Source organism: Hipposideros armiger, unplaced genomic scaffold (genome assembly GCF_001890085.2).
Source record: "Hipposideros armiger isolate ML-2016 unplaced genomic scaffold, ASM189008v1 scaffold_243, whole genome shotgun sequence".
Classification (NCBI taxonomy): domain Eukaryota; kingdom Metazoa; phylum Chordata; class Mammalia; order Chiroptera; family Hipposideridae; genus Hipposideros; species Hipposideros armiger.
In genome coordinates, this window is record NW_017731593.1 from 358,999 (window position 1) to 382,461 (window position 23,463).

The following is a 23,463-nucleotide window of genomic DNA, read 5'->3' on the forward strand; positions in this document are numbered from 1 at the left end:
CACCAATGCTACTCACTTGAACCTCAAACCAACCCTAGGAGGCAGCCCAGCAGGGGTTATTATTGGCCCCAAATAGCAACAAAGGAAACTAGTACTCTGGTGAGGGCAAGTGACATGGGCTCCAGGTGGGAGAATTACAGTCAGTGCCAGGATTTAGGTCCCAGTTCTTCCTCTTTGGCTGTTCCCCATTAACCTAATTCAATTTAACCTTCTCAGAGTTAATGGACTCATGGAAGGCAAACTAATGAAATGCCCAGATTTTCTGAAGTCAACAATGAAGCAAGTATTTTTAACCTCATTCCCAGAAACTTATCCCCATTGTGCTAATGAAACTCACTGATCTGCATTTCAGTTCCCTTTACTTCCTCTGCTCTGCATGAGAGAGAGACATCCATAAGTGAGGGGTGAAGGCAGCAAGGCAAGAGACCACCCCACCAAAGAAGTGTAGCAACCACTGAGCAGCTCGGAGATGACCTTCTGGTCAAAAAGAAACCGACTGCATGAAAGCAAACACCTAATATCTTGACTAAAAATTATCCAGATTCAGCTGAGACTAGCACAGTGACTTTACTCAAAACTATGGTAATCTGAAAACCAATAAGCAAATGAACGTTTCCCTGAGGACTAGGATTCATACCCCACTTCCTCTACATCCTCTTTCTACCCAACCCCACCCACACAAGTCAAAAACCTCTTTGAAACCCTTGGCTTTCTTCCATATACTTTTTCCTTGGTCCCCACCATGGAACCTGTAGCCCTTGTGGGGAGAAAAAGGCAAATAACATTCCTGGCGCATCATGTTAGACACTTTTCTATGAGCTAGGTCTTACAGCGATCTTACAGACACGAGAACTGTGGCTCCGATGTTAATTACCTTAATTACCAGTTCCCACAGCAAATGAATGTTGGAGCCACCTTTCATTCAGCTCTATCCCACTCCAAAGCCATCTGCTCCACACCGTACCCTCAGCTTCTACTCAGAGTGATCCGTGGACCGGCAGCCTCCGCATCGGTGGGAGCTTGTTATAACTGCAGAATCTCAGGCCTCAACCAGGCTGACTGAATCAGCACTTTAACAAGATCCCCAGGTGCTTCCTGTTAGAGAGGCACAGCTACAACGCACTGCTAAAGAGAGGAGAAACATCTCTACCAAGGGGACAGCACCCTCAGCTCCTGTGGTGTTATACCTCACTTAGTATCGTGACTCCTGGACCCAAACATGTGGATGCTTGTATAATGCCAAGTACTATGCGAACCCCGTTTAATACAGAGATGTTTTTAAAAGGGTCTTGACAGAGTTCCCTAAACAAATTAGAAGATGACACTAAGATGTCTGCCACAGTCAAATCTTAAGGGAGAAGCTAAACTGAAGTTGCCCAGTCAGCACTGCCTATTGCCCTCTCTGGTGGATTGCAACAAGGAAGCCTAAATATGGAATTAGCGTCCAGAGGGAAGTCCAGAAACACGCTCTGATCTGAAGATCACAAGGCGTTTGCCATGGAAACTATCCCACTGACTCAGGAGCAACTTAGAACAAAACCTTCTAATTCAAGGGAAGGATTTCTGGATGAAAGAGTAACAGGGAAATCCTAGGAGCTCCAATGGCAAACAAGGAGAATGGAATTATCTAGATATTTTTTTCCCAAAAGCAGAAAGTTTGGCCTGAAACTGACACCCTTCTCCACTCCTGGATCTCTCTCACCACGTTTTTCTTATTACTGTCTTTAGCTCCAGCCACAGCAGCCTTCTTGCTGTTTGGCTCTTGGTTTTTTTTTTCCAATTGAGATATTCACACCATAAAATCCACTCTTTTAAAGTATACGATTCAGTAGTTTCTAGTGTATTTACCAAGTTGTGTAACCATCACCACTAATTCCAGGATATGTTCATCACCCCAAAAAGAAACCGCATACCCATCAACAGTCACTCCCCATTTTTCTCTCCCCCCAGCCTCTGGCAACCACTACTGCACTTTTTCTGTCACCATGGATTTGCCAATTCTGGACGTTCACAATGGAATCATAGACTATGTGGCCTTTTGTGTCTGGCTTTTTTCATATAGCATGGTTTCAAGGTTTATCCATGTTGCAGCATGAATCGAACTTCCTTCTTTTTTATAGATGAATGGTATTCCACTGTACGGCTAGGCCACATTTTGTGTATCCATTAATCAGTTGATGAACATTTGGGTTATTTCCACTTTTTGACTATTAGGAACAATGCTATTGGGAACATTTGTATACAAATGTCTGCATGAACATATGTTTTCTATTCTCTTGGGTATATTACCAAGAATTGGAATTGGCCAGCAGGTATTTCTGTGTTTAACATTTCGAGGAACTACCTGTTTTACCAACTGGCTGCACCATTTTACATTCCAGCCACAATGTAATGTATGAGGGTTCTGATTTCTTCACATCCTCACTGATACTTGTCATTATGTCTTTTTGATTACAGCCGTCCTGGTGGGTGTGAAGTGCTATTTCGTTGTAGTTTTGATTTGCATTTCCCTAATGATTAATAATGTTGAGCATCCTTATTGGCCATTTGTATATCTTCTTTGAAGAAATGTCTATTTAAATCCTTAGCCCATTTTTAAATTGGGTAATTTGCCTTTTTATTGTTGAGTTGTAGAAGTTCTTCTTGCTATTTTTAGAAACTTCAGTTAAGACCCCTCTCCCTGAGGGGAATTCTAAAAACACTCTTCCCCCAAATATCTAATATTCTTCAACTGGATCTACATTTTAATGAACTCCTCTGTGCCTGGAACCACTATCCTCAAGGCCTAGGAACCGGTTCTCTCTCCCTTCCTGTCTCATGCATCGCCCCTTGTTTTCAACCTGGGTATTGTGCCTCCCCTTATTTGTCCACATCTACTGTGGTCACAAGAACTTATTTGCTACTTCAGTGAATTTACAGAATCAAGAAGAACTTAATAGGTTCTTAGACCACCACTGATTCACTCAGTCTCACTCTGTGCTAGGCACGGTCCATTTCTTGTGCACTCTGAAAATTACTTATATGCAGGTACAAGTACCAGTCTTCACACTCCATTACACCACCAAGCTAAAACATCCCTTCTCCTCTCTACCAAAGTGCTACCCATCACTTATAGCATTTTCATAGTATAGCCCCTCCATAGAGACCTTCTTAGCTACTATAGCTTAAAAATGTTTCTCTCTACTCTGAAATAAAAATCAGTAATCACCTATAGAGTTGATTCATCAATTAGTACCCATATTTAACAAATCCCCTTTCCTTTAGGGATATAATAGGTGAAACCTCCCTATCTATCCACAGATGGCATTACACAACTTCTTAGAATCGTTGGAATTCAGTAATGGAGTCCTAGAAGACACACACAAAACCTCAGAAATGTCCTGTGTTCTGGGAAATGTTTAACTGAATAAACATAACTGAATTTTTGGTTGCTGGTATTGTTAAGTGCAGCACTTCTCAGAGTCTTTGACATGATGGTGCACATGTTGAGAATCTCTAAGAGAGAGAAAAATAATAGGCAGTGCTTCCCAATTGATTTGCCCTTTACAAGAGCACGCCTATTAACATCCACTCCGAAATCATTCTTCCGACATACTCTGGGAACTGCTGAGCTAATTCAATTGCTGCTCACTTCTATCAGTGGGACAGCACTAGGTAGAAACCATATCTTTTGGGGTAAGCAACCAAACTTGCTTTGTTTTAGAATGCCATCAATTGGAAGTCACTCTCTTTAACATGCCAGGTTACAGAAAAAAGGAAAACGAAACCATACATTAAATGTGTTCATAATTTTAGGATCCATCTGGGTTTCTGAAACTGGAAAAAGGTGAAATGTGAAAAATAAAAAAAGTATATTAGAATTGAGCCAGTGCAGTACAACCCAAGTGTTAGTTAAAAAAGAACCTCTAGGGGGCCAGCCGAGTGGCTCAGTTGGTTAAGAGCGCGCTTAAGAGTTTGAGCTCTGAGCAACAGCGGTTCGAGTCCCAGCCCAAGCTGAGCAGCTGCCAGGTAGCAGGATGGCTCAGCTTAAAAAAAAAAAAAAAAAGAACCTCTAGGAAGGTTGAGCAGAGCAGTGTTCCAGGAATGGACCGTGACTACAACCTGGTGTTAACAGCCCTGATGACCAAAGAGAAATAATGTATCAGAATGATCTGCTCACAATCATTCAAGGGAGGAACGATATCAAGTGGTCACATCCTGGGAAAAGGGAACAACAGTGATAAGAAAAGAAGCTCCCCCACACTGGAAAAAAAACCTAGCAGCAAAAAGTATGGGTAACCCCCAAAATATAAACATCAAGTTATGGGAAAGAATTTTAAAATAGAAATGATCCCTACTCATAGGAGAAACCATTTAAATTAGCTAGTGAATCTTAAGAATTACAACCCAAAGTGCTGATTACAGTCAGGAAGACAGACATGGGCCTTGCACTTGTATCTACTGTAGCACTAAGTGGTACACTTGAGTTTTTGAATAGGTTTCTGATTTACTGATAGGTTCCTCTAGTGCTAATCATTTTAAAACTAAAACAAAGCACAAATGAAAAGATGAGATAAAGCATAATGGTCAGCTGGGACTCCATTTGGTACAGCAACACAAGACTAGTTAAAGTGTTGACTCCTCTTATACCTAGTCCATTTTGGTGCTACATAAACCTTATTCTTGCCTTAGGTTGTCATCTCAGGAACCCTCCTGACTCAAGCAGACTCCTGAAGCCTCTTTGATACGAAAGAGCTAAAATTCAAGGCCACAATCTAGGCTATCATAAGTCATGATGAACTCTCAGCCAGGACCATAGCTTAGGGGACAAGGAAAACAGCTGAAGATTGGGTTGTGCCAAAAGACTGCTCGATGATAAACTAAATTACATGGAGCAACACTGATACCGCACAGTTGTCCCTGAAAGTCAGCCTTCCTCCCCCTTAGAGAGTGAGACAGGATCTCAGTCACTGCCACCACCAACAACCTCTAGAAGGTCTCAGATCTCAGCAGGTCTCACCAGATCTCACCACCATGGGACATCTGTCACCGGATGTACTTCATCTCCCCCTGAGGACTGGGGAAGTTGTCCATTCATAGAAGGCAGCACATTGCAAATTCTTTTTAAACTTGCTCATAAGTGATTCAACCTGTTCTCCAATCTTAAGGTTCAAGCTGCCAGAACCTTATGCAACCTCCTCTCCACAAATGTCTGAGATCCGCAAAGGAAGGAAATAGGGTAGGTATTGAATTTATCAATACCAGATCACCAATTTCAGTCTACCCAAAAGTGACCCAGAAACCAAAGACTCAGTACTTTACAGTACAAAAAAGAAGGGGGCTCTTATCTTTTTCTGTGTAAAATTAATTCATTTGAAGAGCAATCAGAATGACTAAAACTGGACAATGGTAAGTGGCACAGGTATTGGAAATATAAAATGCTTTTGGCAAGTTCCAAAAACATCCTGTCTCTATATATGAGATATTAAAATAATGGTATTTCACAACAAACCTCACTTCTCTTTCTCTCACTCCATGTCAGTGATTCTATGGGTGTAATTCAGGTGACTCTAATAGTTTGAGAACCACTGCCCTAGGATTAGGGCGCATTCAGGGTGGAGTGGGGGTAGAGGCGGGGGCATCAGGAGGAGCCTGATGAAACCCTTACTGAGTGAGAGAGAGACAATCGCACCTGTTCTTGACTCGGATCAGCATTGACTCTTAACCTCATAGACTGATTTCCCCACTGAGGGGTTGAGTCCTTAGTTCAAGGTCATTGTTAGAGGCTAAGCCAGAGCTCCAGTCCAGGGTCTGCTGACTTGTTCATCAGCCTTGGATCTGAAACGGGGGTCCAGAATTCTGAACACTGATAAGGCAATCCCACCCTATCTCCTAATCTACAGCGTGCTGCTTCCCTCCGATAAATATGAGGACTGGGACATCAAAAGAGAAATGGATTGAAAGGAAGAGAAAAATAGAAGATAAGCAGCTACTCCACAGACCCTAAGCAGCTAAACCTCTTGGTGAGGAGTGGGTAGAGGGAAGAAGACTTAGGTGTCTTGTTATAATTTTAAAAATTGTTTGATTAAAAAAGAAAAGACCGAGTAAAAGGCACAGACACTTTAAAGTTTTCTTAGCACTTTTCATTTTCATTATCTCACCCAAGTCTCACAACGATCATGCAATAAAAAAGATAAGGTCACTATTATCCCCATTTGACAGAAGAGAAACTGAAATTTAGATTGGCTAACAATTTATCTATCAGCACAGTCATCCCCTGTAAAGCTACGACTTGACCTCTGGTCTGTCTGGCCCTGGAACCTATGTACCCACATCATGTGATTCCCACATCTGAGAATCTGCCCCAAAGGAGATTACCCGTAGGAAAAACCACACAGAAAAACATACAGCACAAACGGCGAGCCCCTAAAACATGGTACCGGAGCAGTGTGTGGGTGCTCCTTTAAGAACTTAACACACAAACCCAACAGCCAAGGTGTTCAGCCAAAAAAGAAAAAAAGAGCGGCATATTTCTAGGCTGCATAATCCTTTCTGGACCAATTCCCACTAGCAGCCTCAGAGGCGAGGCAAACAGCGGCTCACTGCCTGGCTGAGGCTCCTCCACCCCCCGGGTTATGACAGCGCAGCTCTGACTCGTGTGCGGGCAAAACCCCAAAACTCAAAACAAGAAGTGAAAAAAGTGGAGCCAAGAGAAACCGTCGGCATCCTCCACACCCTCGCAATCCACACAGTGCCAGTTCCAGGGTCCTGGGGTCGCCTGGAAAGCGATCTTAGGAGGCTGGTGGTATGAGGTGGACCTTGGTGTGGATGACCCACCGGCCCTATTCCTTCCCACCCAGTCCCTGAGTGGGAGAGGGTTTGTTATGAAGTCCTAGAGCCGGAGCCCAAGGCAGAGATAAAACCCAGGCGCCCTCTCCTAAGGAACGGTATGTCCACCCAAACTCTCCACCTGGCCCTCCCCCCCCCAGGTCCTGTCTCTGCGAAGATGAGCCGGGTGGGATCGGTGGGCTGCACTAAACCTGAGGAAAGGCTGGAGGAAAAATCCGGCCGTCCACCTACCCCAGCCACATTGCCCCACCATGTGTGTGAGGCTCCGTTCCCGCGCGCGCCACAAGCGCTAACTCGGAACCCAGCGCCCTTGGCTACGTCTGAGGTTGAGGAGGGGGCATCGCCCAGCTAAGCGCAATGGAGCCAGGGAGCCGTGCCTGCCCGGAGAGCCTACCTCAGCTTGGACAGGAAGGATTTTCCTAGAAGACGCTGGGGGAAGATCTGGGTGATTCGTGGATTTCAGCCAGGGGGTGGAGGAGCTCAGCCCAGGGGCGCAGCGACCCACTCAGGTCCTGCACACTGGGGGCCTCGGGCGGCACACGAGGGACTGTTGTACCGCGGGGGCAGCGAGGAAATAAAAGGCTCCATCCTCAACTTTGTCGGAGGAAACTGCTCCGCTCCGCGGGTTTCCCAACCCTGCCCGCACGCCGGGTCCCAGGTTTGGGGAGAACCAGGGACCCGAGTACCTTTCGGCGCGCCCTAAGCAGCTGCGCCTGGGAGTGTAGCCCCCTCTCCTGCCGCCCGCCAACTTGAAAGCATCTCTCTGGCCGCCAGCCTACTCGTCCGACCCCGCAGCAGGGTCCGTACCCCGGCCTCCGGCATCGGACCGAGCGCCAGGAGTCCCAATCGCTGCGGCTGCTGCAGCCGCATCCCCCCTGGCCTGGCCTGGCCTCTGCCTCTCTTGCCGGCTCCCCACGCCCCGGCCCTACCGTGCAGCCCGGCTCGTGCCCCAGCAGTGCCACTGCGTGGAACGCGTCCCAGACGGCGAGACTCCTCCCTGGGGACTGCCCGCGCGGGGGCTCCGGGCTCCTGATAAGGTTCGGCCGGCCGGGGTGCTGGCTGACCGCGGCTCGCGGCTCCCGCGCCGGCTTCGGCTGCCGCGCGCGAAGAAGGAGGGGTGGTGGTGGTGGGGGGGGAAACTCCCGGCAACTCCAACTCCAGGAGCCGGAGCTCCAGCTGCAGCCGCGCGCCCGCCCGCAGCCGAGTGCCAGCGCCTGCGAAGCGATCCTGCCCCCGCGGCCTCCTCTGAGCATGCCCAGTGCCGCCGTGGGCGAGCCTGAGCGCCCCGGCCCGGGGCAGAGAGCTGAGGCTGGGGGCCGGCGACCCGCCCGAGGTTCCAGAGCGCGGGGGCTGGGGGAGGAGGGAAGGCACTGGACCTGGGAGGAAACCCTGGAGCAAAGGGCCACGGAGAAACAATGTGTGGAGGGCAGTGCAAGTTTCACGGCTTGTGGGAAGTTTGTCGGGTAGAAAGGTGAGCTGCTTCAGTGAGCCTCTCTGCAAGACTGTATTGGAAAGGACGAGGAAACATTTATTCTCCAGGAGAGAACAAATGGAGCCAGCAGATGAGTGTTCGCCATTGCACCGGTACCTTCATGCCTAGGCTCGCAAACTCAGAGCTCTTGGGACAGGCAAATGTAAATGCGTAAGCCTAGTGGGAGGCGGCTAACTAGAGAGCTGGAAGGGGAGAGCCACTCGGCTGCAAATGCCCATGGCTTTCATGGAAGAGTTTGGGCTTACTTTTGTTAGGTTTTCTGATTTTTCCAAGAAATGAGAGATTTAGATTATTTTCATGTAAAATATCCTGATTTTAAAAATCTTGATAACAAATTCAATTTAAAAAAACAAAACAAAACACTCTTGACCAAACAGAAGTATCAAGGTCCCCTGCCCTGCTCACCCCCTAAAACAGCCAATTTGAACTGTATGGTCTCTGTGTTCTTTTAGCAAAGAGGCACTGGGTGTTCCCTGTGGTTTGGGAAGGCCCCAGAAAGGATCCACAGTGATTCAGATTGTCATCTGAATCTGTTACTAAGGGAAGTGGATTTTCCGCCAGAAGAGAGCTTACAGATAAAGGAGTTGTGAGAAGTAACTTTTGGGAAACACCATTAATAGAAGCACGTGAGTGGGAAGTTTCTGCAGCATCAGCGATTTTGATGCATCAGTCTTTTGATGTCTGAAGAAACAACAGTAATACTAACCCTGTCTTTATTTTAAATTTTGATCTTTTTCATTCTACATTCTTACATTAATTTTTAAAATATTTCATTAAAATATTTACCTTGATTACTGAATTCTTTGATGTTCCCTTAAATATTGTGGACCACCTCACACTAGCCTGTGCTCTGCAGGGTATTAGATAGTGGTACATCATCTTTTAGTGTGTTCAGACTTCTGTTTACAAATCTTTGGAATCAGCTTTTGTGTAATACAACAATTTTGTGAGTGAAAATGTCCCTGTACTAGTTTCTATTGCCAGATACCCTCCCTTCTACCACCTTCCATTTGTCATCTTCCTCTTTAACTTTTATTTTCTCAATATTGCAGGTATGGTTCAAGATGACCTCCACCCCCCAACCCCCAGCTACCCTCTATCTCACATGCAGGTTATCAATGTAGTTTCTGCCTCAACCAGACACCTGGGACTTACCTCAATCCCCTGGGTGATTCTCCCTGCAGGTAAGCTCATTGCTGCATTCATGGAGAACAGACCACCACTTATCTATGGGAAGCATTTTAAGCATGTAGAACTCTCAAAGAAAAAAAATGCTTGGGTGTTTACACAAGAAGCTTTCCAGAAGTTATGGAAAGGAAAAAGTGCCTAGCCCAGGATCTATCACATAACATGTAGCTAAAATATTTGCAGAATAAATAGCCATTTCCATCATCAAAAATTTTTGTATCTCTGTTCCACCTCCCACAGTTCCTAAGAATTATTATTTTTAAAAATCACAGTAATGATAAGGCTATAAAGAAGAACAAGAAGAACAGGATGTAAATATTTATAAAGGGAGGACTCTGCTTTAACAAGTAAAATGTTTTGTCTACTTAAATTTTAAATTATATTTGTTTTTTAATTATTTTGATTAATAGTAGTAAATAATACATGATATTAAAAAGCAGCTCAGTGCAAAAAAAGGGAGAAAGTAAGTTTCCCTCCCCAAGAACTACTATTGTTGCCAGTTTCTTGCATACAGTTAACAGAAAACTGTATGCACATGAAAGGAAGCATAGTTGGGGTTTTTTTCCCCCCTTAAAGTCTAATCATGAAGCCATAGAACTGAAAAATACTTTATAGTTCATCTAGATGCCAAGTTACAGACTTTTATTTTTATTTTATTATTATTATTTAAAAAATATTTTATTGGGGAATTGGTGGAGGGGAACAGACAAGTTGCTGTCGTTTTGTTCTTCTGTCTAGTTGTGGAGGACATCGCTTGACTGGCCCATGTTGTTATTATCATTGCACTCTTCCCAAGTGAGGCAGTCACTCACTGGCCATTGTACGGCCGCTCACTGTGGCTCATGACAGCTCACACTGGCTGCCGGCCACTCACGGTAGCTTATGGCAGCCCACTGCAGCCCCACTTCAGCCTACGCCATCGCCAGCAACTCACCGCAGCCCAGTTCTAGGTCGAGCTGTTATTCACCATCTTAGCTGTAGAGGGCGCAGCATCACTGGCCCATGTGGGATCTGAACCAGCGGCCCTGCTGCTCAGAGCTCATGCTCCCAAGCCAACTCTTAACCAACAAGCCACTCAGCTGGCCCCAGACTTTTACATTACTATTATATTTTGGAATAGAAAAGGAAACCTGAAAGTAGTATTCTCTTGTAGCACAAGGAAACTTGTGGTGGTAAGGACACCAAATCATGTGGCAAAACCCTCCTGAGCATTAAGTGGTACAAGAAAAAACTGAGTTCACCTAGAGCTCTCTGGAAACCCATAATGCCCACTGCCAACCTTAGCTTAACACACTCACGGATTTAGATGTCCTAGGTTGTCTAGGGCTACAGAAGAGAGTGCTGTCTAAATAACAATTGGAATGGATTGACATGGACAAAGAGAGCTGGATCTAAGGAACTGTATATTACAACATGACTATTTTTAACAGTATCACTCATGGTATAGCATCACCAATCATAGTATGTCTTCAAAACTAGTAAACTCTGTTTTTTGGGGTTTGTTTTAATCCTATACAGTGTAGCTAATGGCTACATTAAATTCTTCATTCTGGTGATGGGATTTCAGGTAAGAAATTCAGGAAGTCTCGATTTATCAACTTTTTGGTTAATCCAGATGACACTGCCATTTCTGTCAGTCACTTGAAAATTGGCAATTTCACATGGTTCAATCAACCAAAAATTAGCCATTGTTTTTAGAGCTGGAAAAGCCTTTCCTTTAAATTGTTTAGAATGCCATTCATTTTCCCACAAAGGTCAACTCAGAGACACCTATTTAATGTCTGTAGTTCGTAATGGTACCAGATTGATATCTGGTCCTGGGATATCAATTAGCCCCATTCTGTACAGAAGGAAGGAAATTTCTCTTCCTCTCTTGCTGAGTTCAACACCAGTCTTAGTTGGTCTTAAAATAGGTTAAAAAAAACCTTTAGCTCCTTTTTGCTCCTTTTGCGCCTGCCCCAGTATTCTCTTGAAACCTTTTTCCATGTACCCACTGTCCTCATTTTAGCCTTAGTTCCCCTATCTCACTCTGCATGGCTGTTGCTCTCTATTCTTAAAAATCAGCATTCCTTTAGTATACTGCAAGTTAGAGCTGAGAAAACCAACTTGATTAAACTAATTCACACTCATGTGTGGAAGACTATCAACATTTCCAAAGACACATGCAATTTAAACAGTATTCTGTGGTCTCAAAGGAACATTTCCGTAATAAAATTTTGGAGTATGAAAAGTGACAAGAGAAAGAATTCTGGAAGTGAGAGGTAGAAACAGTATATTGAGGAAGAGGAACTTTTAGTTCAGTTCCCTATCATTTTATAATTTATTCCCATCCTTCTTCTTCAAAAATATGGATTCTTTTAGAGTTTTGTGTTTCGTTTTACTTTTTAAAATGGCTCTCCTGACAATAGCAGTGAGCATCGCCATGCTAGGGACAGGTCTGTAGCTGTTGCACGGATGTGTCATCTGTAAATTGGGAATGAAACATGTTACTTCTAGTAACATTGATATGGTGGGGCCTGGGAGACCTGAAGAATTCAATGAGCTTATGGAGTTTATGCTTTGGACCCTATTCTGTCTCCCGCACAATTAGTGCTTTTACTTATTAAGGATTCTACTGGTTTATAACTGGAGCCCACCTTTTCTTTTGGCTGAGTTGCCGTAGTCTAACATTCTGCCCCTAATTTACTAACTGCGTGTTTTTTTCCTCTCTTATGCTTTTAAAAGCCAGGGCAAACATTAACTATTGACAAGAAACTTGGTCAACTATGACCCACTGCCGCTCACTATAATATGGAACATTTCTGAGAGACATGGCAAACTGCAGTTTTTATTTCTTCCCTTTCATCTTTATTGGTCTTCCGTTTTGTCAAAGCTTCTTTCTGCTTCTCTAATGATATTACTCCACACTCTAAGCTGCTTCAGCTTTCATGTACAAGCATATAGATCAGACATGGACTAAAACGAGAAAACATTCCTTGGAAAAAATGAAACCAAAGAAGTTTCAGTCTTGCAAAAAGACTTGGTTGCTCTGCAATAGTTTAATATGTCTTAGCCACATCTTTCTGATCAGGTTATTAGTTCCTTGAGTGCTGGGAACAAATTTAAGGGTCTTCAATTTCTGTCACCCAGTGCCTAACACAGAAGCAGGAGCCCATACACAAATGACAATCTCAACCTGTCACCAGTCACGTGAGTCATCAGGGACAGGAGACCAATAGTTCATTATTGTATCTCTAAAGAGATAAAAAATCTGATATTTAGAACATACACATTGTGTAGAATTGCATCTGTGGTAGGTTTTACAATCAAAAGGTACATGTTATTAAAAGTGTATAGCTGAAATAATGGGCAAAGGAAAGGAAGTCTTTCTTGAAGAAGTAATGATCAAGCTGAGGCCTGCGGGTTAAATCTGAAGTAGTTAACTAGGCAAAAAAAGAAGTGAAGAAGGAGAATTTGGGCAGAGAAAGCAGCATGTGCAAGGGCACTGTGGTGGGAGGATGTGTGAAAGGTTGGGGGGAACTTAAAGGTCTTTAAGTTTACCCAGTTAGTAACCCCATAGGCTTTTGATGTAACACAATATTGTATAAGAACAGCTGCCATAAAAAAAAATTTGTCCTTAGCAAGAAACATAAAATAATCTGGTGTTAATTAACATTAGAAAATATGTCTTAATTATCTGTGCTCTCGGAGGACCTCCCAAAAAGCCTCACCAGCCTGAGATTAATAGTTTTATTTCATAACAAAGACATTTGAATCAATTATACTAGTGTTTCTTAAAATTGATCAATACCAGATAGTTTTTTCTGGGATGATGGGCCTGGGCAACAGAGTGTTTAGGAAAAATTTAAAAATGGAAAGAAAATTATTCTATGGGTTTGTAACTATTAAAACTGTGGTGTTACTGAAAGGAAGGGCTGAAAATTCAGATATATGGAAATACTGAGCTCGTGTAAAGTGGGACATCCAAGAAGAACTTTCTTATGGGAATTAGGGAATATTGCTTGGGTGAAGAAGAATCTAGAAATACAGATTTCTGTTGTTGTTGTTGTTTTTTTTTTTTTTAGCTGAGCCATCCTGCTACCTGTTGGCAGCTCAGCGGCTGCTCAGCTCGGGCTGGACTCGAACTGCTGTTGCTCAGAACTCAAACTCTTGAGCGAGCTCTTAACCAACTGAGCCACTCGGCCAGCCCTAGAAATACAGATTTGGTGGTCTTATGCAGGAGCTGAAGCAATAAAAATAAGATTCCTCAGAATGAGAATAACAAAAAAGAAGCAGCAGCAGCATGCTATGGTAGAATTTTTATTTTAAACAGATTTGGTTTGGAGCTTCTATTTCAACTTGTTTCTATAGAACCTTGGACAAAGTCTACAACTTCTCTGAATACCAGATGTCTTGCCCCTAAAAAATGTGTATTACTATCTACATATGGTTTTAATTGGAGTGAATACATATGTAATATACCTAGCACTGTACCTGGCCCACACAAGTGCTGAATAAATATTGCTACTTTCAACCCATGACTACCCATCTGGGTAACTTAAAAAAAAATAAATAGGAGAGTGTGTTTTGCGTTTCCAATTGAGCTGTTTCTTAGAAGCACTGCTTCTGCTACAAGCAATCATATTTTATCTCCTCACATGCAATATGGCATTCCTGTTTTCACAAAAACAATTTTGCACACATAGAAAGTGCTTTTAAAAAATTTCTACTTTCTCCTGTCCAAATGTCCTAATGTTTCCACCTATTACTCTATTTCCAAAGAAAAGGCCTAAGAGAGTAGATTAATAGTTTAGAGATTTCCACATATACGTTTATTAAGTTAGGACTCAATTAAGGTTTATTAAGATATTATACAGATATTATACAGATAAATAAATTGTACACAGTGATTAATTCTGAAATTTGATCACAAATAGCCCAGAATGGCTCTTCTTCTCTTATCTCTTGACTTGCTTGAATTAAAAGTCTTGAAGAATAGTATCCAGCAGAAAAATAAAAAGATACTAAGACTGTTTGGATCACCCTCTGCTGCAGCAAGGCCTCCACCTCAACTCAGACCTGCTTGGTTATATTAAGTTCACAGTTCGGTGGTCTGAACTGCCCTAATCACTCCTTCCTTTATTTCAGCAATATTTTTGAAAGATCTATGTTTGGTTTAAAATGACTGTCTCCACCAAGATCCAGAAAATCTGCTAGGCTTTGAGCTAACAAAGAATCCCTTATTCTGCTAGAACACAAGCAAGTCAGTGACTAAAGAGAACAGCAATCTGTCCCCGAGTTTCTGAGCTGCTAGTGTAGCAGATAGAATGATGCAATCCATTCACAGTTTGAGACGGAGAGGTCTCCGGAACCTTCCCAAAAGACGAACAGTGAAAGAAGCTCCTGTTGCTCTGTCCTCAGCTCTTCAGGCCAAACAGACCTGCCCAGCCATAGGTGGCCCTATAATTTCTCACTGCTGCTGCCTCAAATTAGCAATGCAGCTGAGGACTTGGCTGCTCAAAGCCCTTCTCAGACCAGCAGCTTCAGCAGTACCTGGGAGTTTACTGGAAATGCAGATTCTTTCTTACCCTGGACCTGGCGAATCAGAACCTGCATTTTTACAAGACTGCCAGGTAATTCGTCTGTACATTCAAGTTTAAGAAGCACTGCCCTAGGACACCAAGCCAAGAAAGACAGGGAGAAAACCAAAAGCACTGTAAAGGTGAAATCTGTTTCCTTTACCCTTGATGTCCTTTCCTACTACAGTCTCCAGGCCCCATCCCTGTGTATCTAAATCTCACACTGAAAAAAAGAAAAAAATCTCTGTTTTTCTTTTTTTTTTTTTTTTTTTTTTTTTTTTTTTTAAAAGATTTTTATTGGGTAATTAGGGGAGGAGAACAACGTTGGGGAATTGGGGAAGGGGAGCAGACAAGTTGCTGTCCTTTTGTTCTTTAGTCTGGTTGTGAAGGACGTCGCTTCACTGGCCCATGTTGGTATTGTCATTGCGCTCTTCCTGCATGAAGCAATTGCTTCCCGACCATCGGACGACCGCTCATGATGGCTCACGGTGGCTGCCGGCCAGCCCCACTGCAGCCTACGCCAATAACAGGGACACATGGCAGCCCAGCTCCAGGTTGAGCTGTTGTTCAGCATCTTAGCTATAGAGGGCGCAGCGTCACTGGCCCTCATATGTGGGATCCTTACTGGGGCCCTGCTGCTCAGAGCTGGTGTCCCAAGCCAAGTCTTAACCAACGCTCCACTCGGCTGGCCCTCACTCTGTTTTGCTTTGAGCTGTCTGAAATGGCTCCTCTGTAGAAATCTGTACTGATGTCAGCCAGAGGCATCTCTCATTCGTTTACCTGTATCTTTCCTTTGGTTCCTCCCATGGTCTGTTTATACTGTACAAGTGTATTTGCATGGGTCTAACCCATCCTGCTCAAGGCTTGAGACTTGCTGGAACCTTCTTTATGCCCTCTATAGTGTCTTGCATAGGGGCTCTGGAAAAAAAGCTTATTTATTTATTGAAAGGAAGGAAGGAAGGAAGGAAGGAAGGAAGGAAGGAAGGAAAGAAGGAAGGAAGGAAGGAACGAAGGAAGAGCGCAGAGAAAAAGCTCTTTGGTGAAGTAAATATCTCTGAAAAACTGAGTTCAGCTCCAGAGGTGGACTTGAGCCCATTTGAAACAGGAACCATGTTATGTTCATCCCCAAAGAGCTCTAATACACTGGGTCTGAGACTGTCCCAGTTTTCTGGAAGCTAACTGCTCCAGGGCAGATTCAAATCCGCCCCATTACAGCACTCACCATCCAGACCGGGCCCAAAGCAGGCAGCTTTTTCTAGCACAGAATCACAATTCTGTTAGCTAAGGCCTTGACCCCAGGCTTAAGCATACTGTGGACTCTGAAAGAGCTACCTCTTCCCCCACTTTTTGTCCTCTGTCTATTCCCACTTGAACGTTAATATATAAATTTTTTTTAAAAGGTTAGTTTTGGAAATCTGTTTTGGATTCTAGCATCTTTTCTTTATAAAGAAATCTTACTGAAAAATATGTAGTGTTCACAATTCAAGTGTTTGTAATGCATCCTTGAGTAAAGGCAATGAGTGTCTGGCTGCAAGTTACAAGTTAAAAGAACAAGTCATTTTGTTACTCTTAACTGATAGCAGAGTCAATTAAAAACCTTGACTCTAAATCAGATTTATGATGTCATATTCACAATAGACATATTTTTCCAACAGCCATCCTGGTGTTATTATGCTTTGACACATATAAAATATAATGGGAAATGTTCCCAGGACTTATAAGAAATTAGACTTTACTCGTGTCTGTTATGACTCATAAAATGAGTATATGACCCACACGGGGAAGAGATTTTGTTGTGGGACTGGAGTTCACAGAGAGTAGGCAGTTTTCTTTGATAAACATTTTAAAAGTTACTCAGAAGCTATATTGTCTGTGATTTCCTCCTCTGAGTTTCTGTCAAGGAAACAGCTCTATTATGTCAGCATTAGTTATAATAGCAAAATGGTTAGCACGTCTCAGGAAATGGGAAATAATTAAGTACATTTTGTCATTTTTGTTTGATGGACTATTATGCACTTTTTATAAATAATAAATGGGATAGCTAAAGACTCTTTATGAAGCTGGCTTAATTTAAAAACACTACATGAAGTGGTAGTAAAGTGTTACTGAAACTCATCACACACCATTATGAACAACTTACCCTGGGCCAGGCACTGTGCTAGACACTGGGGATACAGCAGTGAAAATGCCAAATATGATTTCTGACATAGGGACCTCACAGTCTGAGTGGGGAGAAAGACATTGAACAAGTAGATATATAGTTATAAACTATGACTCATGCTATGTAGTGAGGGTGTTACTGTATATTAGGGGATCCTCAACTGGTTTGAGGAAGAGGGTGTTCATTCATCAAGGACAGATCTCTGAGGAAGTGAAGGGAGAGTCAGTGTTAGCCAAGGGAAAACTGGGGAGCAGCATTCCAGGTGGAGACAGCAGGAACAGAGGCAGAGAAACCCAGGGGTGGGAAAGAGTTTGATGCCATCATAGAAGTGGAAGAAGGACCGGCGTGACTGGTACGCGATGAGTGAGAGAACAGTGTATCCTGAAGAACCAGATCATGCGATGCCTTCAGGGTTTATCTTTCTATAGTAATCCTATGGGGGTAGGGGTGGCCGATCAGCTCGATTGGTTAGAGCATGGTGCTGATAACGTCAAGGTTGCCGGTTCAATCCCTATACGGGCCACTGTGAGTTGTGCCCTCCTCAAAATAATCATCATCATCATCATATGGGAAGCCATTGATGCTTCCTGAGCTGAGAAGTGATGGGGACCTATTTACATTTTAAGACCATGTTGTGCTACCTGAATAATGGGTTGAAATTAATCAAGAATAGAAGAAAATCAGTCTGGAGACCACTGTAGTTGTTCAGGTGAGAGAGAAGAAAATGGTTGAGAGGAGATTTCAAAGAAAAGGAGGACAGATTGAGCTACACTCTGGAGGTAAGAAAAATACAATTTGTAAATGATTGGGTGTAGGGATGGAAATATTAGCTACAATCTCCATATCACTACCTTAAACCACTGAGGGGACAGTGAGACATTCACATATTTGATATAGTTGTAAGTTTGGGAAGGAACACTTAAAAATCCATTTTGGACATGAAGTTGGGATCCTGTCAGAATACCAAGTGGAAAACTCAATAGACAGTATACAGATTTGGAACTCAGAAAATAGATCTAGTTGGAAATTATGTGTAGATATTTGGGAGCCATTAGGTGGTATTTGATACTATTGTATAGAATGAGTATAGAATGACTAGGGAATAAAACTCATTTTCAGCACCAAGAAACTGTAGCATTAAGAACAGGAGCTATTAAAGGTGACTTCCAGGCTGGAGAGATGTTGAGTAGTCCTGGAACAAAGAAAATAGTATTTCATGAAGGAAGGTGTGCTTAGCTGTGTTGAATATTGCTGAGAGGTCAAGCAAAATGATGTGTTCCTATGGATAAAAACTAGTTTTTTATTAGGGTGGTGGTTTTAGAAGTATATTATTTGTAATAATGTTTAAGCTTTATTTAATAATGAAAACGTAATTAACATCTGATTATTTTTGATAACTTAATTTCAACAGGATAATACCTTTGATGTATTTATTTCATCTTGACCACCAAATTCTTTGCTAATCATTATGTTTGTATCTCTCTATTGTCCTCTTATATTAAACAGATAACTCTTCTATCTCTAGTCTAGGATTAAATCTTCAAAAGTTTTAAACCTGACCAGCCCTCTAGCCAAACAGCAGAACTGCTAAACACACAAAGTCCCTGCTTTATAGTAGACACTGCATAGAATGTACAGTTTGCTTCATGTAAGAGTCCTTTTTTTTAAGATTTTATTGGGAAGGGAGGGGAACAGCATTGGGGAACAGACAGCTTGCTGTCCTTTTTGTTCTTCAGTCTAGTTGTGGAAGACGTTGCTTCACTGACCCATGTTGGTATTATCATTGCACTCTTCCCGGGTGAGGCAGTTGCTCACTGGCCATTGGACGGCTGCTCAGGGCGGCTCATGGCAGCTCACAAAAACACACGCCAGCTGCCGGCCAGCCCCACTGCAGCCTACGCCTCAGGGCAGCCCAGCTCCAGGTCGAGCTGTTGTTCACCATCTTAGCTATAGAGGGCGCAGTCACTGGCCTGCATGTGGGAGCCAACTCTTAACCAATGTGCCACTCAACCAGACCCATGTAAGAGTTTTTGAATGATCTGTAACAAATGACCTATTTCTTCCTTTAAGTTTATTTATAGAATTTTATCCAAAAGCGTCCCTTTCCTTAAAAAACAAAACAAAACAAAAACAAACAAAAAAACCACCTACCTTATTTAGGTAAATTCTGATCTTAATTTGATAGAGATGCATTAGGTAAAGACAACTGAAAGTATCTGAACAAAATTTTTTATATACATATATACATTCTGATATTATATTCAGGAACTGAAAAAAAAAGTGAGACGGTTTGGACAGGAACTATTATCTTCTTAGTTTGGGAAGTGAGAGGGGATGGGTGGGAGCAAATGCCCACCTTCCACTTAAATACCTTGACTATTCATTTCCTTCATAATGACTCAGAGTGTCACCACCTTGTGGTACTCACAAATAGAAATAAGGAAAGAGGAAGGAGACTCCAAAAGGACTGGTCTCAGCAAAACTGGCAGGACTCCATTTACTTTCCCTAACTTTCTACCTTAGGCTTTAATTATACTGTTAGATAGCAATTCTCACCTCAAGAACAAATACTTCTGGGCAAGAATTCAAATTTATGCAGATTGTCTTCCGTAACCTTCTACAGCTCTGCTATGCTTACTGGAACCCATCCAAAGTCATTTCCATGCTGAATGTCTCATGAGATGGAATAGAGTTCTGTGTCACTCACTCGTATTCTTACATTTCACCTTTTATCTGTATCATTGGACATACTCAGCAAAAAGTACTCTTAATTTTAGCCTCAAGATTGTTTGGAATAATAGCTAACTAAATAATAATGCTTTACAATTTTCTGAAATTAAATAAGGCTTGTTGAAAATGAGTCATTTTGTACAAATTGGGAGTTTTACAGTTAGTTTAATGTGGCTGAACTTAATTAACTTAAATTGTCATTTGCACATGATCATACTTTGAAAAACTCTCCTGAGTAAGAGAGCTCTTATCAGTGAACAAAAAATGCAGTTTCTCCAAGTGACTAATTCATTAGGTGAAGAAACTGAGGCGTAGACCAGTAGATTCTCCAGCAGCAGGAAGATAAGGATACTACCATGGAGGAAGAGAAAATAAAGATAAAGGAATATTGTTATGTGACAAACTCAGTCTTTTGCAACCACTAATAGATGAGATTACAAACTAGTGCCAGAATTTTAAATGGGGTTGTTGCTTGGAAATGACAGCTGACGTGGGAACCTACCCCATGCATCCTCCAACTCCCAGAAATCACATAAACACATTAAAAAAATCCTCCTCTATTGAGTGGTTTCAAGAAGACAAAAATAAAGGAAAAATAGTGGTTTTAATATTACAAAACAAGCTATTGCAGCAAAGAATATCTGGAAAACTGAAGGTCTCTTCAAGACCAATCCTAAGATGTCTTTTGGTCATCTTAATCATTCATGTGTATTTTGAGGGAAAATAAGAAGTTCTAATTGCAAAATGAGACTTTAAAAGACGGTTTGGGGCCAGCTGAGTGGCTCAGTTGGTTGAGTGCGAGCTCTGAGCAACAGGGTTGCTGGTTCAATTCCCACATGGGCCAGTGAGCTGTGCCCAAGCTAAGCTGCTGCTGAGCTGCCAATAGGTGGCAGGATGGGTTAGCTGGTGAGAGCACATGCTGCTACTCCCACCCACAACTAATATTGAACACAGCACCTTGAGCTGAGCTGCCTAAGGGCAGCTGGATGGTGCCTGGACTTAGAGTTGAGCTAGCTGCACCCTCCACGACTAAGATTGAAGGACAACAACTTGGCTGTTCCCCTTCCCAATTCCTCAATAAAATCCAAAAAAATAAAAGACTTTCTTCCAAAATACTTTGGCACAGCTAATTTGTTAATTTGGTTTTATAGCTCATTAGTATTTTTAGCACTCACATAAAACTTTATATTTCAATGTACTTGCTTGACAAATCACTAATATTATTCTATACAATGTTATATTGAGACAATAGTCTTTAACAATCATTTACACTTTGGGCCAGCAGAGTGGCGCGTTAGTTAGGAGTTGGCTTGGGACGCCAGCTCTGAGCAGCAGGGCCCCAGTTCGGATCCCACATATGAGGGCCAGTGACACTGCCCTCTACAGCTAAGATGATGAACAACAGCTCGACCTGGAGCTGGGCTGCCATGAATCTCCTGCGACAACGTAGGCTGCAGTGGGACTGGCCAGCAGCTGGCGTGTGCTTTTGTGAGCTGCTGTGAGTCACCTTGAGTGGCCGTCCAATGGCCAGCAAGCAACTGCCTCAGCCGGGAAAAGCGCAATGATAAAATCAACATGGGCCAGTGAAGCGACATCCTCCACAACTAGACTGAAGAACAAAACAACAGCAACTTGTCTGTTCCCCTTCCCCGATTCCCCAACACTGTTCCCCTCCCCAAATTCCCCAATTAAAAAAAAAATCTTAAAAACAAACAAACAAAAAATCATTTACACTTTAAAAAATCGATCTCTCCTAATTGTTTGTCTTGCATAAACCATGTTTTCTGGGAGTGCCTTATTATTCATATTCAGTTCAACAAATATTTACTGAATAACTGCTCGGTACAAGACTTTGTGTCAGAGTTTCTAAAGAACTAGTTTATAGAGATGGAAAGCATGTTGGTGGTGGTCAGAGGCTAGGGGGAGCGAAATGGGGAGTGACTGCCTAATGAGTATGGGGTTTTCTTTTGGGATGATGAAAAATGATGAAAAAGTTCTGGAACTACCTAGTGGTGATGGTTGTACAACACTGTGGATGTATTCAATGCCACTGTACAGTTTAAAATGGTTAAAATGGTAAATGCCATGTATTTTGTCACAATTTAAAAAATTAGGTAGAAAAAAAATCTAATAAGAGTCAATGAAGGAGAGGCATAAATATTTTACTTCAGAAGTACATTTAATCAGAAATCTATTTAAATTGTCTTTTCAATATTGCTATTGATTTTGTGCAGTAACTGTGTCAAATCCACTTTCATAAGCATGTGTAAGGACATTAGGACAGCCATAGGCAGCCGTACTTAAACCTGAACAGGAATGCTGAAATGAGCAGTATATGGTCCTTGCCTTCAAGTGCCTTTCAATTTTCTGGGGAATGAAAATAGCTATAAAAAATGTCTAATATGAGACCCAATGTCAAAAAAAACTATACTAAAGAGGTGACCATAATGCTAAGGAATTGAAAAGGATAATTAGATACATTATTAGAGAAAGCATCAAGGATGCATCAGCTTTGCACTTGATCTTCAAGGGTGGGTATGATTTTGCCAATGACATAAGATGGTAACTGTCAGTCTAGGTACTGGGAAGAAGATGAGAAAAAGTACAGAGCCAAGAAATGAAAAGTAGTTAGGGAAAATGCAGAGTAGCCACGCATGGCTGAAGGGTATGGGTTAGTAGGCCAAACAATGGAAGTGAAAGTTGAGGACTTTATCAATGACTCACAGGGTAGGACTGAAGACATTTAGTTTACAGGTGATTCAGAAATGATTTATTCCAACTTTCCACCTACAAAATGGATTTACAGCACCTGACAAGTGGCCATTCAGCTGCTTTTGGAATTCCTCTGACGCAGAAGTCATCACCTTCTGAGACAGCCTGGACTGCTGTTAGATGACTGAAATTGTGAGAGGTCTCATATTAATCGAAAACCTGCCTCCCCACAATTTCTATCCATTTATTTTAGTTCTGCCTTCTGAAACCACACAAAATACATGAATTTTTTATATCAACTCTTTTAGTATTTGAGTCAGTAAATACGTTCTTTTATCTTCTCTTTTCTAAATTAGATATTCCTGGGTCCTTTAATTGTTTCTCTTATGACATGCTTTTTAAGACGCCTGAAATTCTAGTTAATCAGTTCTCTGTAAATTCTTGCATTCCTATTTCAATGTATCAATCAGTACTGAATTTGTTTTTCTAGGTTTGGTCTGAATAGCATCACTTCTGCTTTTAATACAGCCTGAGGTTCTATTCAAGGTTCTGATAGGCACATCACCTAGTTGACATATATTAAGCTTAGAGTCAACTAACACTTGCCTGACATTGTTTTTTGTAAGTGCAAATATTAAGTCACTTTTCTCAATCCAGTACTCAAGTGCTGAACTTCTAAATTTATCATTTAAAAATTTCATTGTGTAGATTTGGCCCATAATTACATACTATGAGAACCTTTAGGATCCTGATTCTGTTGTCTGGTATATTGGCTCCTCTACTACCTTCTTGCC

At 42.2% G+C, this 23,463-nt stretch overlaps 2 protein-coding genes across 3 annotated transcripts in view; one reads left to right on the forward strand and one right to left on the reverse strand.

Moving 5' to 3' along the window:
- Window positions 1–8,168, reverse strand: part of STXBP6 (syntaxin binding protein 6) — a 239,630-nt gene extending 231,462 nt beyond the window's left edge. Inside the window, exon 1 of one of the 2 annotated variants that reach the window (XM_019655679.1) lies at window positions 7,758–8,168. The gene's annotated coding sequence lies outside the window, so the exon portion shown is untranslated. Of the gene's footprint in view, window positions 1–874; window positions 1,002–7,757 lie in introns of those variants that run through there. The other variant, XM_019655681.1, reaches the window with a different exon arrangement.
- A 60-nt stretch (window positions 8,169–8,228) lies between these two features.
- The window catches only part of LOC109389805 (protein NDRG2-like), a 31,595-nt gene continuing 16,360 nt past the window's right edge, over window positions 8,229–23,463 (forward strand). Inside the window, exon 1 of the mRNA XM_019655685.1 lies at window positions 8,229–8,299. Coding sequence (XP_019511230.1) covers window positions 8,244–8,299 — 56 coding nt within the window. The 5' untranslated portion in view covers window positions 8,229–8,243. The remainder of the gene's footprint in view (window positions 8,300–23,463) is intronic.